Here is a 17,051-nt window from a genome sequence, read left to right on the forward strand (position 1 = left end):
ATCACCACTAAAACAATTAAAAACAAGTAATCTCTCTTTCAAGGGCCAGCAAGTTTGCTTTGCAGCAATGCTGCATGTTGCACACATGCTGCCCAATCAGTGATGCCAACAGTTCTGCTGCGCCCAGCAGTGAGGCAATGATTTATATAAGTAAAAGGAGCAGGAAGAACAAGCACACGCTGAGCTTCAAGATATAAAGAAAGAACTGAACAAAAATGCAGCAATTTGGAAGGAGGGAAGACCCTTTTGACCAAACAATTTACATTCTCTGTAGATATTAGGGGTGCACCAATTAAGATTTTCTTGGCCGATACTGATAGCCGATTATTAATCAGGCACATTGGCTGATACCAAGCCGACAGCTGATTTACAGGAATGCAGCCGGGTAGCGTGGACAGCAGATCCCTGCAGGTAAGACTGTGGAGGGAAAAGGGTGTGGGAGAGGGAAGGGGTGTGTGTTCGGCAGATCAAGACCCCCACGGTGAGGGAGAGAATGGGGCAGGGGCTGGGAGTACTGCTCAGCCAAGACAGTGAATGGGACCCAGGGCTGGGGCCAGGTCGGGGAGTGGGACAAAGTCACAGGTGGCTCATCCAGGGGGTCAGAGTCTTGGCGCTTAAAAATGGTGGCAGCAGCACTTGAACTAAAGCATGTCAAAGGAACTTTAGTTCAAGCATCACCACCACTATTTTTAAGTGTGGAGACACTTAACCGGAGCAGAGCTGAGCGGGGTGAGGGCAGATGCGGGCTGCCCACTGCGGGCTTGGAGCAATCCACTCTGCTGCCTTTCTCTTGGGAGCCCCACATGTGTGTCCCCTGCCCACCTGGCAGCAGGAGACACAACTCACCTAACCCCACCACTGCCAAGTGGGCAGGAGACACACGACCAGCATGGGACTCCTGAGGGAAAGGCAGCAGAGAGGACAGCCCCGAACCTGCAGCGAGCAGCCTGCATCTGCCCTGCCACAAATCTGGGGGGAGGCACATGTGCCCCCATGCCTCCCTCTGGGGTGTGTTCACAGCAGCAGGGAGCTGCTTTCCCCATCCCGTTCCCTCTGGATGAGCTGCCCACAGCTCCGTCCTGCTCCCTCCTCGGGTCCCATTCATTGTCCTGGCTGGGCAGCCCTAGCCCCACTCCGTCCCTCACTGTCGGGGTCTCGATCTCCCTCCCCAACCCCCCACGCTCCTTCCCTTCCCCACAGACTTACCTGCAGGGCGCTGCTCTCCACACTGCATGGCTGCATTCTTGTGTGTGGCTGCACACAGGCATGTGGTGTCCTGGGGGCCCAGGCCAGAAGACATATTGTATTTAATCTGTGACATTATCAGCTACACAGGCCAAAAAAAGCTGATAAAGTTAATTTTCCTTTATTGGTGCTGATCTGATATGCAACCAGTATATCAGTGCACCTCTAGTAGATATCATATGGTTCAAGCCACACTCAGAAGCTGGAAAATGAACTATGATAAATCTCTGCATCTCCCAGCAGATATTTAAAGTTCTAGCAGAAACTTGTGAGCATTTTGTAAATATTTCTGCTGAAAGGGAAATGTTCTCTTAGTGGGTAAAAGCAGCATCTGCTGACTGGTGACCACTTAACATTCAACCTGCTGCCAACCTACATTCTACAGGGAGACCTGCAGGATTGACATGGAGCTGTGCCACTTCTAATAACTGTGTGACTGGCACCAAGTCAATGCTTTAATGTAGAAAGCCACCCTCTGTCACTAAGCAGATCCTTCCTTTCTTTTGGCTAATGGATTTCACACCCATTGGCAACAATATGAAGAGTGCAGGAATATAATCCTGCAGAGTCTTCTAAGAGCTGTTTGGCAGGGTTTGTTTCAAACTGGTACAGAAAAGGGGACAGAAAAAGAAATAAACTGTCTTGGATAATAATTTTGCAGGTACAGGTTGCCCTCCTTATTGCCACAGGAAAAAACCTCCTCTTTGCTCATCCTTTCGCCTTCCTGTAGTTTCTTTATTTGCTATCACGGCATCTCTCACTGATAACGATAAACGGTAATAGTAGTACCCTCTTCTAGTAACTGACACTGTCATGCCCTAACAAACTTAGTCTACAGTACATTTCTTGAGAGACCTACACATGTGATAGCAACAGCAGATGCTTGAGTACATACAAGGCTCAGGACCATTTTTACCACTGTCATCTAGACATGGCTAAAGCAGGGTTAAATGGCACAGTGGTTACACTGATGTCATCTTATCTACACTAGCACACTGATGGAGCTATACTGAAAAGAGTGGAATAGCTGGATATTCCCACAAATCCTTGGGATAAACAGCTTACTGCCTCTGGCCCTTCACCAGAAGGTTCAAGATATACAAAACAATTTCCTCTTTCTTGCCTGTAGTTGCATGGAAAGGGAAGGCATGCATTACACAGAGTTCAGTACTTTCAGGAAGAGGTGCATCCTTCTCAGTACCACTTATACTTTAAAAATCTACTGAGAGCCTCTAATACCTGTATAGGCCACTACAAGGTTTGAATTTTAAGTAGCTTTCCAATATCGCTGCTGTACAATCTAAAGAAGCAGGAGTGAAAACAGACATACATACAAGGGCATCTTAGAGCCATGCAATAAAAAAGAAAAACATAACAAAAAATACCAAACAATCTTTGACATATCCATAATTTCTACTTCATTTCTGGCTAATAGTGGAAATTAGTCTTCAGATAGTTGATAAAATAAACCTGTCTATTCTGGGTTAGTACCATGATCTGTGGCCAGGCAACTACTTCTACTAAAATTGATTTTCCTTTTTGGCAACCAATAGGCCAGTCAATAATAATGTTGTTTGAGAAAGATTGAGTCATGAGGGAGATGAACCTTCCCTGCCATTTATTATGTTTGTATTGTCTCCATTTGAAAAGGGTTTTTCAATAAGAATGCGCAAAAAGGTATTACAAGGGAACAGCTACTCTGTGTTCTGGTCTCTGGAAGCCCTCTGACTCACAAGCATGCTAGCATCTAAATTGACAGAAGAGAGAAAGCTGCTGTCTGTTAAAGAAAGGTGGCAGGGGTAGTAGCAGCCAAAGAGCTTTTCTTTTATAAAATTAAATTGGTAATAAATAAAGCTCAGTGATCTGCCCAAAGTGTCCTGCCCCAACATAGGATGGGGAGAAGACAGAAGGGGGGGGGGGGGGGAGGGGGGGCTCTTGCTAAAAAGTCTTTTAAAGGCAAAATCCATGCATGACTCCTGCAAGATATATGAAACTGGGCACGTCTACACCTGTATTAACGCATAGCAGCCTATTTTACTGAACATTAAAACATCACATAAAAAACTGTGGTAATACACTAACATGCAGTAAAAATAGGCTACTGCACCTTAAGCATCACTAAAAAAAGCGTGCTTTCACTCGCAGTAGAGCAGCCTAATGCGCACTTATTTAGTAACTCATATGAGAGGACGCATCTATACATGTGAATTAAGGGTGCATGTCTACATGTGCGTGCCCTTAATGTGCATTACAAATGGTGAATTTAGACTATTTGCACTTAACTTGGAAGCTGGAAATGCAGGTATCAAATTTTGGTGTGGATAGTTAAAGTGCATTAATGCACATGTAGACACATTAAAAAACATTAATGCTGTGTGTGTGGGCTGACTTGAGACTAACTTGAGTCCCAAGTCAGTCCACACACAGCATTAATGTGATTTAATGCCTGCACATATAGGCGCCTGCCTAAAACCACTTAATGATTAAGATAATGCGGATTAAATTTAGGCTTGCTTAAATCCACATGTAGACATGCCTACTGGTATTAAATTTAATGAACATTAGGAAAAGTGCATTAACGAATGTGTAGACATGCACACTGAGGGGGAAAGTGTCATCCTCTGTAGTGAGATACTAAGAGGCATGATTTCACCCATCATGCTGTTCAGTGGCAGTGCTTTGACATGCCACACAGAAGACCTGCATTGAATCTCAATCTCCCAGGTTAGTAAAACCCTGAACATTCCAGATAGCGCACTTAGGTCCTTGGTGAGAAAGAAAAAAAAAGTATCTGTTGAGGCATCCACAAACAACAACTCTGTCTAATTAAAGGATTGCTGCTAGTGGATGGAGTGTGTCACAGTTCTGGTTGGGAAGTGGCAAAACATCTGAAAAGTGTGATCTCATAGAAGAGATTTCACTACTGAGCCTTCAGGAATGACTCCAGCCAAGCAGAAACTACAAAGAACAAAAAGAAAGAGAGATTTCCCTCAAGTGAGCATTTCATTAGCATTATAGCAATCTGTAAATAGCATTATTAGCAAGAAAAGCCACAAATTGCCACTTCACACAGAAAAGACCCTAAGGTACATTTCAATGAAACTGTAAAAAGATTTAAAAAAAGTAGAAAACAATTTAAACCATCCCATGTAGAAAAACAAAGAAACAAAAACACACAAATATGTCAAAATTCAAAATCTATTCATGCTAGAAGCAGCCTAGATATACAACTTACCTGTTATCATGTGCAATTGTTATAAAAATACAACATTAAAGCTGCACAGTGAAACACTTCACCATCCAAAAATGCAAACATAAAAAGATGCAACTTCAATTCTGGCTCTACTGGGCCTGGACTGATACAATACAGTGTTTATTATATGATCATATTCTGTAGCCCAAGTAATACAATTTTATCTGTAACCACAGACATGTAACATATTTGCTTGAATCCCAAATTACATTGAATTTAAGATGACCCCCAATAATGAGATTCTATGCATGGAGAATTATAAATTTGCTATAATTTTCCATACATGGAATCGAATTACTAGAGGGTTGTCTTAAATTTGTCACCTCCACTATTGTGGTGGGGAAAGCAGACCTCTGCCTCTTACTCCCCACCATGTCTGCCCCTTGCCCTTCTCCAGTGCCTGCCTCCCCACAGGCACTTGCTCCCCTTGCCACCACTTACCGTGTGTGGTGGCTCTGGCTCTTGCCCTGGCCTGGTCAGGCAGCAGTGGCAGTAGCAGCAGCCCCAGCCCAGAGAAGACAGCAGTAGCTTCAGCCCCACCATCAGGCCCAGGTCAGAGCTTCAGCAGCTCCCCTATTACTGTGCGAAAACCCTGTGCTTCCCCCATTGCGTGCCACCCTTCCCCACAGTCTCCCCTTCAATCCCCACTCCATATGCCCCTCTCCCACATCCCCGCAAGAGCCACCCCAGACCCAAGCCAGAGCCACAGCTGCCGAATGCTTGAATCCAAGCAGGCCATTACTTGAATCCAAGATGAGGGCATGTATGACCTGAAAAACTAACTGTGAAATATGCTAGTCTTCCATAGCTATTCCAGAATAATGCCTCATGTATTCCTGCCCAAACATTTTATTCCAGATCATGCAGTCTACTCAAAGTGTCCACCAATTATGCTATTGCTGAGTAGCTACTACAGAAATGACTCCTTACTGAACGTACATTAAGCAACTGACAAGGTTTTAACTATGTACTTAACCTTAATTTTCCTTTTCCTGATTTCTAAGTATTGACTTACACTATTCTACCTTAATATGTTGCATAAGCATACAGCCTTGCATTTATTTTCCTACTTTTCTTCTTTAAACCTCATGAGCAAAGACCAACCAATTCCTTTGATTATTTATCAGTAGTCTGTAAGTTTGTATTCAGAGAATAATCAGCAGGGATCCGGGTTTTCCGTTTCCCATGGAAAAACAGAAAACCACGGATTTCCCATTTTTATCAGAGAAAACGCGGATTTCTCCTTTTAGCAGAGAAACCCGCGGATTCCCTGCTTTTGCAAACAGCTCTGCAGGCTGGCTGAACTCCAGCCTGCAAAAGCTGTTTGCGAACAGGGCAGGAAACTCCAGCCCTGCCTGGAGGGGAAGGGGAAGGGGGAGGGAAAGAATGGGACCTGAGACTCTCAGTCTGCCAAAGCTCCACTCGACTCAGCTCAGTCTCACTCTTCTCCGGGAGCCTGAGGTAAGTGGGGCTTGCAGGGGGCTAGAGGGGTTGCAGGTCATGGCTGGGGGGCACCGGCAGGGCTGGGGAGAGTCAGATTTGAGGGGTTTTGTCAGAGAATTTGTGATTTTTTTTTTTATCAGAGAAAACCAGGATCCCTGATAATCAGACATCAGTCAGGCAAATCTCAACTAGTGTCAATTAGTAACTCAAGCTAACTATGTAGGGGGTAGGACTTGATGATCTGCTCAGATCCCTTCCGACCCTACCAACTATGAAACTAGGCAAACAACTAGGGAAGAGTATAAGAGTATTGCTTGGGTATGCAGCAATGAGGCCAGGAAGACCAAAGCTCAATTGGGAATTGCAGCTAGCAGGGACATGAAGGGTAACAGGAAGGGTTTCTACAAGTATGTCAGTAACAACAGGAGGATCAGGGAAAGTGTGGGTTAGGAAAAGTGTTAGATCCCTTACTGAATGGGGAGGCAACCTAGTGACAGAGGACACAGAAAAGACTGAAGTACTCAGTACCTTTTTTACCTCAGTCTTCACAGACAAGGTCAGCTCCCAGACTACTGCACCTGGCAGCACAGTTTGAGGAGGCAAACAGCAGCCAACTGTGACAAAAGAACAAATTAGGGACTATTTAGAAAAGCTGGACATATACAAGTCCATGGGGCTGGACGGGATGCACTTGAGGGTACTGAGGGAGTTGGCTGATGTGATTGCAGAGCCTCTGAAAACTCATGGCAATCAGGAGAGGTCCCAGACAATTGGAAAAGGGCAAATATAGTGCCCAACTTGAAGAAAGGGAAAAAGGAGGCTCTAGGGAACTATAAGCCAATCAGCTTCACCTCGGTCCCTGGAAAAATCATGAAATAGGTTCTCAAGGAATCCCTTTTAAGAACTGGGAGAAGGAGGAGGTAAGCAGGAACAATCAGCATGGATTCACCATGGGCAAGTCATACCTAACCAATCTGATTGTCTTCTATGATGAGATGACTGGCTCTGAGAATGCAGGAAGACCAGTGGATGTGGTATAACTTGACTTTAGCCAGACTTTTGACACGGTCTTCCATGACATTCTTGCAGGCAAGCTACGGAAGTATGGGTTGAATGAATGGACTGTGATGTGGACAGAAAACTGGCTGGATCATTGGGCTCAGATGGTAGTAGTCAATGACTCAATGTCTAGTTGGCAGCCGGTATCAGGTGGAGTGCCCCAGGGGTTGGTCCTGGAGCTGGCTTTGTTCAATATCTTCATCAATTACCTGGAAGATGGTACAGAGTACACCCCTCAGCAAGTCTGCAGATGACACCAAACTGTCGGAAGTAGTAGATACGCTGGAGGGTAGGGTTAGGATTCAGAGAGACCTAGACAAAATGGAGGATTGGACCAAAAGAAATCTCACGAGGTTCAATAAGTACAAAGTCCTGCACTTAGGATGGAACAATCACATGCACCAGTACAGGCTAGGGGCTAACTGGCTGGGCAGCAGCTCTGCAAAAAAGGACCTGGCGGTTACAGTGGACAAAAAGTTGAATGAGCCAACAGTGTGCCCTTGTTGCCAAGAAGGCTAAAAGCGTAGTGGGCTGCATTGGTAGGGATGCTGCCAGCAGATCAAGGGAAGTGATTATTCCCTTCTATTCAGTACTGGTGAGGCCACATCTGGAGTACTGAGTCCAATTTTGGGCCCTCCTACAGCAAGGATGTGAACAAATTGCAGAAAGTCCAGCAGAAGAAAATGGAAATGGTAAGGGGGATGGGGCACATGACTTACGAGGAGAGGCTGAGGGAATTGGGCTTATTCAGTCTAGAGAACAGAAGACAAAGGGGATGTAATAATAGTCTTCAACTACCTGGAAGGTGGCTCCAAAGAGGATGGAGCTAGACTGTTCTCAGTGGTGGCAGATGACAGAACAAGGAGCAATGGTCTCAAGTTGCAGCAAGGGAAGTTTAGGTTAGATATTAGAAAGAACTTTGCCACTAGTAAGGTAGTAGAGCACTGGAACAGGCTACCCAGGGAGGTTGTGGAAACTCCATCCTTGGAGGTTTTTAAGACCCAACTAGACAAACCGTTGGCTGGGATGATCTGGTTGGGGGTGGCGCTGCTTTGAGAAGGGGGTTGGACTAGATGACCTCCTGAGGTCCCTTCCACCCCTAACTTTTTATGATTCTATGCATTCCCATGGCTATCATTGCTCTGCTGTATCAACACAATAAACAAATGCTCACAGAGTTTAAAATCAAATTAACTGATATTATTCAAGTTTGGCATGGTTTTACATCTCAGTGAGATCCATCAGAAAGTGAATTTTCAGGAAAATATGTTCAATAGTTTTAAAGTTATAAAATTTCAGGTATATAAAAACAGTCCTGAAAACCAAGGTCTTTATGTGCTGTGCATTCATCAACTATATGTGATTAAGTGTACAAAATATTTTATATTAAAAATATTGCAATTTTAAATAAGTTAGAATTCTGGGAAATTGAAGCCACTATAAAGAAACACAAATGATAAAGATTGTAAATACTGTAGCATTATGGCAAAAGTGAAGGTCCAATACCAAGTTTCACACTCCAAGCCAATCAGCACTGCCGTACTACTTCCTAAAATGCATTACTGACTGACTTTTCTTAAGCAAGAACGATGTGTTTTTTACACTTGCCAGGCTCACAAGTCAATCTAAAGGACTTCACTTAGAACTTTCACATACTTAACTTAAAATTAACCTTTGTGCAGAAGATAAAGATGAAGATTTCAACTTAGAAGATGGATGCACGCTTTGGGAAGTCATCAGCATATGAAAATTGGAATATAACTATAAAACATCAGTCTTAACAATCTGGACATGAGAATGACCTCTTCACTCCATTAGAGGAGACAGTTTATAGAGAAACCAAACTGGAAGCCTAGAAGGTGAGTCTATAAATTACTATTTTCACAGTACAGCTAGCTGTACACTACATTTTCTCAGAAAAGTATATAAGGAATATTTGCCCAGTAAAGTCTTATCAGCTGAACAACAAATTCCCCATTTTTATTGTATTTATAATTCAAGCACAGAGCTGCTTGTCATACTCTCTATATCATTTGGCCGATAATTAGATCAGAGTTTACTTAATCTTCTTGAAAACAAACAGCAGTAATTCCTATATGCCTCCTATATTGCTCTACATGAATAATGGCAAAATCAGGTATGACCTCAGGCACAGAGGCTTCATACATACAGAATCTACATTTTCTAAACATTCCCATATATATCTCATTGAAGAGTGATTCTCAATCTTTCCCATACCAGGACTTTCCCAAGTCTAGTCTCCCAATTTCATCAGCTTTCCCCCCCCTAGTTGGGGTAGCTGCAACCTCCTGCACCTTGCTTGCAACCCTCAGGCTGAGAATCTCAGTACTGGAAATAAGACATTCTACAAACAATAATACTGTACAAGGATAAGGCACTTTTGTGGCTTACATGGCAATCGGGTTTTGTTAGAAAAAGAACACTTTGTGTTACTTGCAGATAAAGAAGAATACAGTGCATTTACAGATTCATATATTCAAACATTGTAAGGCCAGAAAAGACCATAATGATCATGTGGTCTCACCTCCTGGACAATCGCACCGTTAAGAACAGGTGTCCCTTCCTTCGTTATGCTGTTCGAAAGACACATTTCTAGCCTAAATCTTTCCAACCTAAAAACAGCACTACAAAGCTGTCCTTAGACAGATTTCTGAGGGTGTTTCCAGCACAGTTCCAAAATACCACACAACCACCCACTTAGAAATGGCCTCTGGCTCTGAGCATTTAGGTAATTTGATTATATAAAGGTCCCTTTTCAAAAAAAGCAAAAAATTTAGTTGCGTTTTTGCATCTCCTTTCCTATTGTGATCACTTACCACTTCTTTTCAAACTTACTGTAAAGGTAATTATGCATACTCAAACAACTGAATGGACACGGCTTTTCACTGGACACCAATTACCTCCTTAAAATCCCATGTTTCCCACTCTGCTATCAGTTGTTGTCACTCTCATGGTTCCTAATCTATATTTTATCATTGATGTTGCCTTTATTTCAGTTGTGCTTCATGAGTGAATGAAACACCTGACGACATGTACAGAGGAGGTTTATTACAGAACTGTTCCCTTGGCAGACTGACCGCTGTGCCTACACTGAAATATAAACTCTTAGGGAAGGCAACTGATTAAAACAGTAGTTCCACTAATTCAAGCCATTAATGATTCTCTTATGCTTAACCCCCAATTCTTTAGAATCCCACACATTAACTGATAAAACATTTGGTGTACACACATACACACGCACACACACGCACGCACGCACGCACGCGGAGCTTTTTGAGTGTTTATGACCTATTTGGAAGCTATTTTTTCCCCACTCTTACTTCCTTTTGGTTAAACTTAAAAAAATTCTCAATTCTGGGTTTGAGATATTATCTCCTTCATGACAGAGGTCAAGATAAAAAAAAGCTTAAAAAATAAATGCTGGGTCAGGAAATCTTGGAAATATTATTACAATTTATATATGACTGAGGAGGAGGGGGAAAAAAAAGAAAGCGAGAGAGATAGATTGACCGACCAACCAAAAAATTGTCTGCCTTCTCTGGGAATACATCTGTGTGCAAACCAAGACCTTTAAAAAAAAAAAAAATCTCCTTTATTACTTTGGTGGAAAAAAATCAAAGATTGATTTTCTTTTTATAGCTATTATTAACCTTTTGTTACTGGCCAAAAATAATCTGGTTAGAAAACAGCAATACATCAAAAAGAAAGAGCGAGAGAGAGAGAGAACATTTAATTGAAAATGAATGTACAGAAAAAATAAAGTTTATCTCCCCTAAGTCCCGTCTTCTCAAAGTCAGATTTTTATAACTAGAGAAATGAGATACAAACATAACAAAGAGGTTAATTTTCAGTTTGATATTTTTGTAATCCAAGCAGAACACATTCACCTGAGACCTCAGCAAAAATAGACAGATGTGCGATACCATTTCTGCTGGCCTCAAGACAACAGTGTTTATGAACAATCACAACCAAACTGGACAGTAAACTGGTGGGTGGGTATCTATTCTCACTGTGAAACAAAAAGCCACAGACAAATCCTGCATCATTCAAATAAATATTGGTCCCTCTTTGAAAAAAATCTTCAAGTATGCTATATAACAGAATCCCTGTGAATCATGAACATACTCCCACATATCTATCTACTATACTGGACAAGGAAGAAATGCAAGCAAGAGCTATTTTAAAAAACAACTATCAATCATAGTTCCAGCATAACAATGTTTGACTATTTCTGAACCTGATCACAGGTAGCAAGGCTCAGCCATTAATTGCTACCGTGTAATGTGTCCAGTCTACACTAAGATCCTGTTCTGCCACTTGTCAACAACACTGACATCCAAAGCATAGACTGACCCAACCCAAGACACTTTGTTTAAAAAGTGCTTTTACTAATACATTAATTTTCTATTATGCTTTATTGTTTGGCAAACAGAAGTTTCTTCCAGTGATGGAATTTTGTTTCTATCACTGTGAAGTCTTTGAATGATCTATGGAGATGAAAAGATGCTTAAAAAGTTGACAGAGGAAACTAATTTATTGTGTATAACAACTACAAAACATCAAGTAGGTAGGAAATATCTCTGAACATTAATACTGGAAGTCAGATGTAAATTAATAACCAATAGATGAAAAGACTGCACTGCAGGAAGAAGTTTCATTGTAAACTACAAGGCTCATTTCATATGTGTAAGCGTCTATACATGTACTCCGGGGTGGAAGGGGGCCCTTACAGCAGCTCTAATTGAAGTGTGCACAGCATCACGTGCATTCAGCATCCCATGCTTCAAAATAGTGGCAGAGGTGCATGAATGAAAGCTCGTTCAACAAGCTTTCATTCAAGCGCCCCCTCCGCCATTTTGAAGTGCAGGGACACTGAATAGATGTGACATGGAGGTTTCTGGAACGCGTTAATTAACACCCTCCCGCAGACTCAATTAATTGAGTCTACTCCAATGTGCATTGATTAGCATGCGTTCTAGCAGACATCTGATGTGTATAGGTGCCCCCTATTTGCTTTGATGGCAATTTCTAATGGAACTGTTCTCTTTGCATGCGTCTCATGTTAGGTGGCCCCCTTCATAAGAAATGCACTGAAAAAATTTACTCTGGTATCTCAAGGGGTTCATACTTTAGTATAAAGTGTTTTGTAAAGAGACAACACTATACTGTATCCTCTCAGCACTATCTTCCATTCATTGCTTACCTGGCTGTTAACATCAGCTGCATGATGCAGCAGTACCGAGACCAGCTCCTTGTGTCCTCTGTCACAAGCCCAATGGAGCAGAGCCCTGCCCTAGAAATATCCACAAGAAAATGAACAAAGTCAGCTGAAACGATCATAGAGAGTTCAACATCCTATAATGGGAACTCTAGATGTCATAAACAACTAAATACTGAACATTTAAAAAAGCACATTAAGACTGGTCTATAACATGCCATACCCATATTTTTATACAGCAAAACCAGGAACTTAAATCCATGTTAGAAGACTGACATATACCCTGATGCTGCAATCATTCAGCACCTAAAACTTCAACTGAAATCCATGAGAGTTAAAGGGTGAATATAAAATAGGAAACAAAACATGGCTTTTGCCTTGGTTTCAGGTTTAGGGTTTTACTTGATACCACTAATTTAATGGCAGCAGGGTTTCAAATGGTAAGGCTAAGATCTTCAGAGATGTCTGAGGCATTTGGACTCTGGATTCTCTATCAAAATTAGTGTAAAGTGGATGTCCAAATCCCATAGCAGCTTTGAAACTCTCAGCTTAGGTCACTAAGATTTGAGTAAATAAAATAGCATCAAATGTGAAAAAGTCATTCAAACCTTGCTGTTGTTGACTACACAATCCTTCCCAATCCCTTTCCCAAACTGTTCTGCATATGAAGTCACTGACTGCACTCCCAGAAAAAATTGCAATGTTCCACCCTCCAGATTACTGAGGCTGTGATCACTAGTAGAAGTTTAGTTCTACCTATCTGTCAAGGACATTGGAAATAAGTAGCTAAGCGCTGTTCTGAGGGCTGATTGACAAAACAGCTTAACACCCTGCTGTGGGGAGGGTGAGGCTGTCATGTTCAGAGGATGGAATGTTTTTTTCCACATTAAACTCAAATCCCTGCTTTATGCCAATTTTAGCAGGGATTAAAGCAGATAGAAGCTGGGGTAAAAGATGGCATTAGAGCAAAGAATGCCTCAAGAAAGCCTTTTTTCCCCTTTCTCTCTCATTCAAACTCTTCCCTTGATTTACATCTTAATTCACTTAATTAAAGGAGAGGCTCTTTGGGAAAAATGTATGTCTGAAAAGGAGGGCATCCAGCAATTTAAAAATCTTATAAAGTATCCTCATTGCCTTTTGTAGGATGTTTGACACCCCTCTCAGCCTGCAAAAACCTGCTTCAAATGATCAAGCAAAAGATGTCTTGGGGAGCGGGGGTGGGGGCAGAAGATTCTGATGTACAAGTATCCTATACAGGCCCCCCTTAAAAAGATATGATAGCACACACCCACTCATTGCAATTTTACCATCTTTTTTCATCCCATCACCCCTGCTAAAGGTGAGCTTATACCTCAAAGTTTGCTTCCAGTTCAGAACATTTCCAAAGTGTGGGGTACTCTTAATAGGGAGTTTTGCCTTTGCACTGTAAAGAGGAGAGGGAATGGCTGCGAAGTCTTGGGCATACAAGCTCAGTTTTGACTTCTCTCTCCTCACATAGGTCTAAATGAATGTCCAAGCCTGACAACTATTTTAATGTAGCTGGAGACCACAGTACAGTTCTACTGTCACAGTGTCACATGTTATATTGTGGCAACTACACTGTACACTGAAATTGGAACTAGTTATCCTCTTATGTACATGCAGAGTCCAGTTTATCCAATACAGATGGTAAGAGAAACTTTCAGTGAGTAGCTCTAAAACATTTCCTATGAATTACAGTAGATTTTATATCTTATCTCTTCATTTAAAAAAATGTAAGCAAGAAACATTTGTAGATAGAAGTTGTTCTAGCTTGTCAATCATCTGTAGTTCTAAAATAACATGTACACTTTATAGCTGTTCATTTAAGAGACCTGTTAACATACATTTCTCTAGATTTAATCTAGTGTTTGACATGCTTGCAAAATTTATTTAGAACTCACATTACCAAAAAGCTGGAAATCATAATGTAACCTCTAATATTTTCACATCAATTTGTATTTTCCAATGTGCTATCCAAATATCTGCAGTCCTTCTAAACTTAAATCAGGCTATGCCTTGTCATATATCCTCTAACACTGTAGTGTTGAACAAGGTAAGTAAATCGTTAATCTATTAATAGGAACTGTATGCCAAATTTCCAAGCCACTGTGCCAAATTTTAGAGGCGGGGCAGGAAGACACCTGTGACAATCTCATTCTCACTTTTCATGTTGGATATTTTTCAGTGGGGTGGCGGATGTAGAACATTATTTTGAGTACGGAAATGCAAATCACAGGCATTAGGCATTAAGCATTTTAGCACACTTTTTGACCTGGCAAGTAATTATTTTTGTAACACATTATTTTAATGCAACACTAATTAACCTTGAATTAGAATGAATTTTCTGACAATAACTTTCTATAGAAGTGCAGATGACATCCGCATTAGTACTTTTTAATGATTAATGCTCTTGCACTGAACATCACAGAGAACATCTGAAAAGAGGAAAGTAGAACTTTATACATTGGTAAATACTGACAGACAAAGCATCTTAAAATTAATCTCTGAACCACTAACACTTTACATTTTTGGTTTGGACTGTGTAGCTGCACAAGCTTCTATTTGGTATAGAAGTTTATTCCAGAAGACAGAAGCACTTTATTTACAACATGCCAAAGGTCTATGAGTACTTCTCATGCATAACGTAAATTAGATTCTTTTACTATAAAGGAATAGTATTGTAATTACACAGAAATTATTGTGCAACTACAGGACAAATATATGAAGATTTTCAACCTTTAAAATCGAATTACTGCTTTAGATGTGGAGCCCTATCATGTTGGTATGTCACCTTTAAAAAGAAAAGTATATTATGGCTTTGTGAATACTCAGTTTTGGATGAACCCATTAAGTAACAACCCAAAGTATAGCAACAGTACTGCCTTTGGACACAGAAGTCAACAGTTTTGAACCACTACAGAACTGATGCCTTTGCATGGTAGAAGAGGGCTGGTGCTGCTGGAGATGCTGTCTTCTGGATGAGACAAGAAAATGAAGTCTGATCATGTGTAGTCATTAAAAATCCCCTTGTGCTTTTTGCAAGATTATGGATTTAAGGTCTTGGGCCAATTCCACTTTGGGTAATTACAGTCTGCTTACCTATATATTTCCTCTGCAATTCCAAATGGATACAATATTTTTCAATTAGTGTCCTAAACTGTTCTGCACTGTAGCTGTGTGCTATTAAAAAGCTGTCATATTCCACCTGAGGAATAGCTGCATTTTAGTAGCAGGTGAGTGATCTCTAAATACAGCCTGTAGAACACATTGAGACCTGAAAAATACTATATGAATGTAAATTATTAACATGTAGTAATTAGCTTGTGACCTACAAAAGAATAATGAATGAGTAATTTGAAGCAATATATAATTGATAAGGAGGTGGACTGTTCCCATGGAAAACTCCCAATACTGTTACTGTATTTTAAAGAGTGATTCCAAGGTATTTGTGTATTATAAAATAAATCATTATCCACAGTGCAAATTCAAAATGATAGGCATGTTGACACACTTAAAATGTATAGCAAATTGGATGAAAGACCTTAAGTCTATTTGTTTCCTTTGTCTACCACCAAAACATTTAGAGATAGATGAACACAGCATCCCACATACAGCCTGTGTGCACCTTGGTAAATCATCCAGTCCACATAGCAAATAATTTATATATGCTGTTAAAGTGCTTGCCCCACACCACAGGAGGATTTGCAAAACCACAGATTGAGATTTCTTGAAGTGCCTCTACCATTACAACCTGATTACAACAAAAGTGTTCATCAGGTAATAATAGTTAACCACAGATGTGATTGAATCAGCATGAGCAGTTTAGTATGTAAGAGTGCTACAGTGACATCCTCCTTTGATTAAATGCAAACAAAACCGAAGATGCTCATTTCAGTTCCTGTTATAGTCTGGAGCATACAATGTTGCTGCAGAAGTTATCTGAGACGGTGCATTTTTCCTGCCATACAAGTCTTGAATAAAAAGCATAAATTTAGCCCCAATGCATTCATTGACCCTGCCTCTTAAATCTTCCATGTCTTACTTGGGTTATCATTGCCAGCTTGGCCACCTTTTGTAACAATCTCTCAAGCCAAGAGCATATAAATTTTGCTCTGCTAAGAGTCACAATTTGTTCAAAAACAAAGTGGGGGAAGGGCCATTGCCTCAATTTTTTTTTAAGTCCCAGTAGAAGCACAGAGAGAAACAGGATTAAACTTGATAGAGACAAAAGGGGAGCACTTCTCAGTATATAGACACCTCTCAGGATAAAACTGCACCTATAGGTATTTGATTCAGAATCTTATTTGCTTTCATAGATCAATCATTTTGTGAATGTGTTAGGGGCATGAGGCTGGTGAGAATAAATATGAAATAATATTTCTTAACTGCCCTTTCTCCTATTCTTCCTAGTATTAAGTATTTATTTATGCTGAAAGCAGAAAACAAATCATTAACATTTACGGTTCCAAACCTTCACTGACAATCTCACAGGAGCACCCACAGGGCTCTCAATGCAAGTCTCCTCCTGTGCAGGACACTTTGTTGAAAGTTTTGTAAATGCTTAAATGCACTGCACCGTTAATGCATTTGGTTTTTCATTTGGATCTCTATAACAGACATAACAGCAATAATTTTAAGAGGGTGTCCACTCAGAGCTTAATGTGATCCTGACATGTTACAAACTATAAAATTAAAACAGAGGACCTGTTCTAGAGAGATATATATTAAAATGTTTATTTTTTGTACTTTTTCTGAAATAGCTTTGGTTCCAATAAGGAGGATTTCTCACAC

The 17,051-nt window shown here is 40.9% G+C and overlaps 1 protein-coding gene across 3 annotated transcripts in view; it reads right to left on the reverse strand.

Moving 5' to 3' along the window:
* ACBD6 (acyl-CoA binding domain containing 6) overlaps positions 1 to 17,051 on the reverse strand; it is a 140,083-nt gene that overhangs the window by 55,396 nt on the left and 67,636 nt on the right. For all 3 annotated transcript variants that reach the window (XR_009462442.1, XM_006272407.4, XM_014596041.3), the window contains exon 6: positions 12,225 to 12,314. Coding sequence is in view for 2 of the 3 variants with exons in the window: in XM_006272407.4 (XP_006272469.1) it covers positions 12,225 to 12,314 (90 nt within the window). In the remaining variant the exon portion in view is untranslated. The remainder of the gene's footprint in view (positions 1 to 12,224; positions 12,315 to 17,051) is intronic.

The sequence above is a fragment of the Alligator mississippiensis genome, chromosome 5 (genome assembly GCF_030867095.1).
Source record: "Alligator mississippiensis isolate rAllMis1 chromosome 5, rAllMis1, whole genome shotgun sequence".
NCBI classification, from domain to species: Eukaryota; Metazoa; Chordata; order Crocodylia; family Alligatoridae; genus Alligator; species Alligator mississippiensis.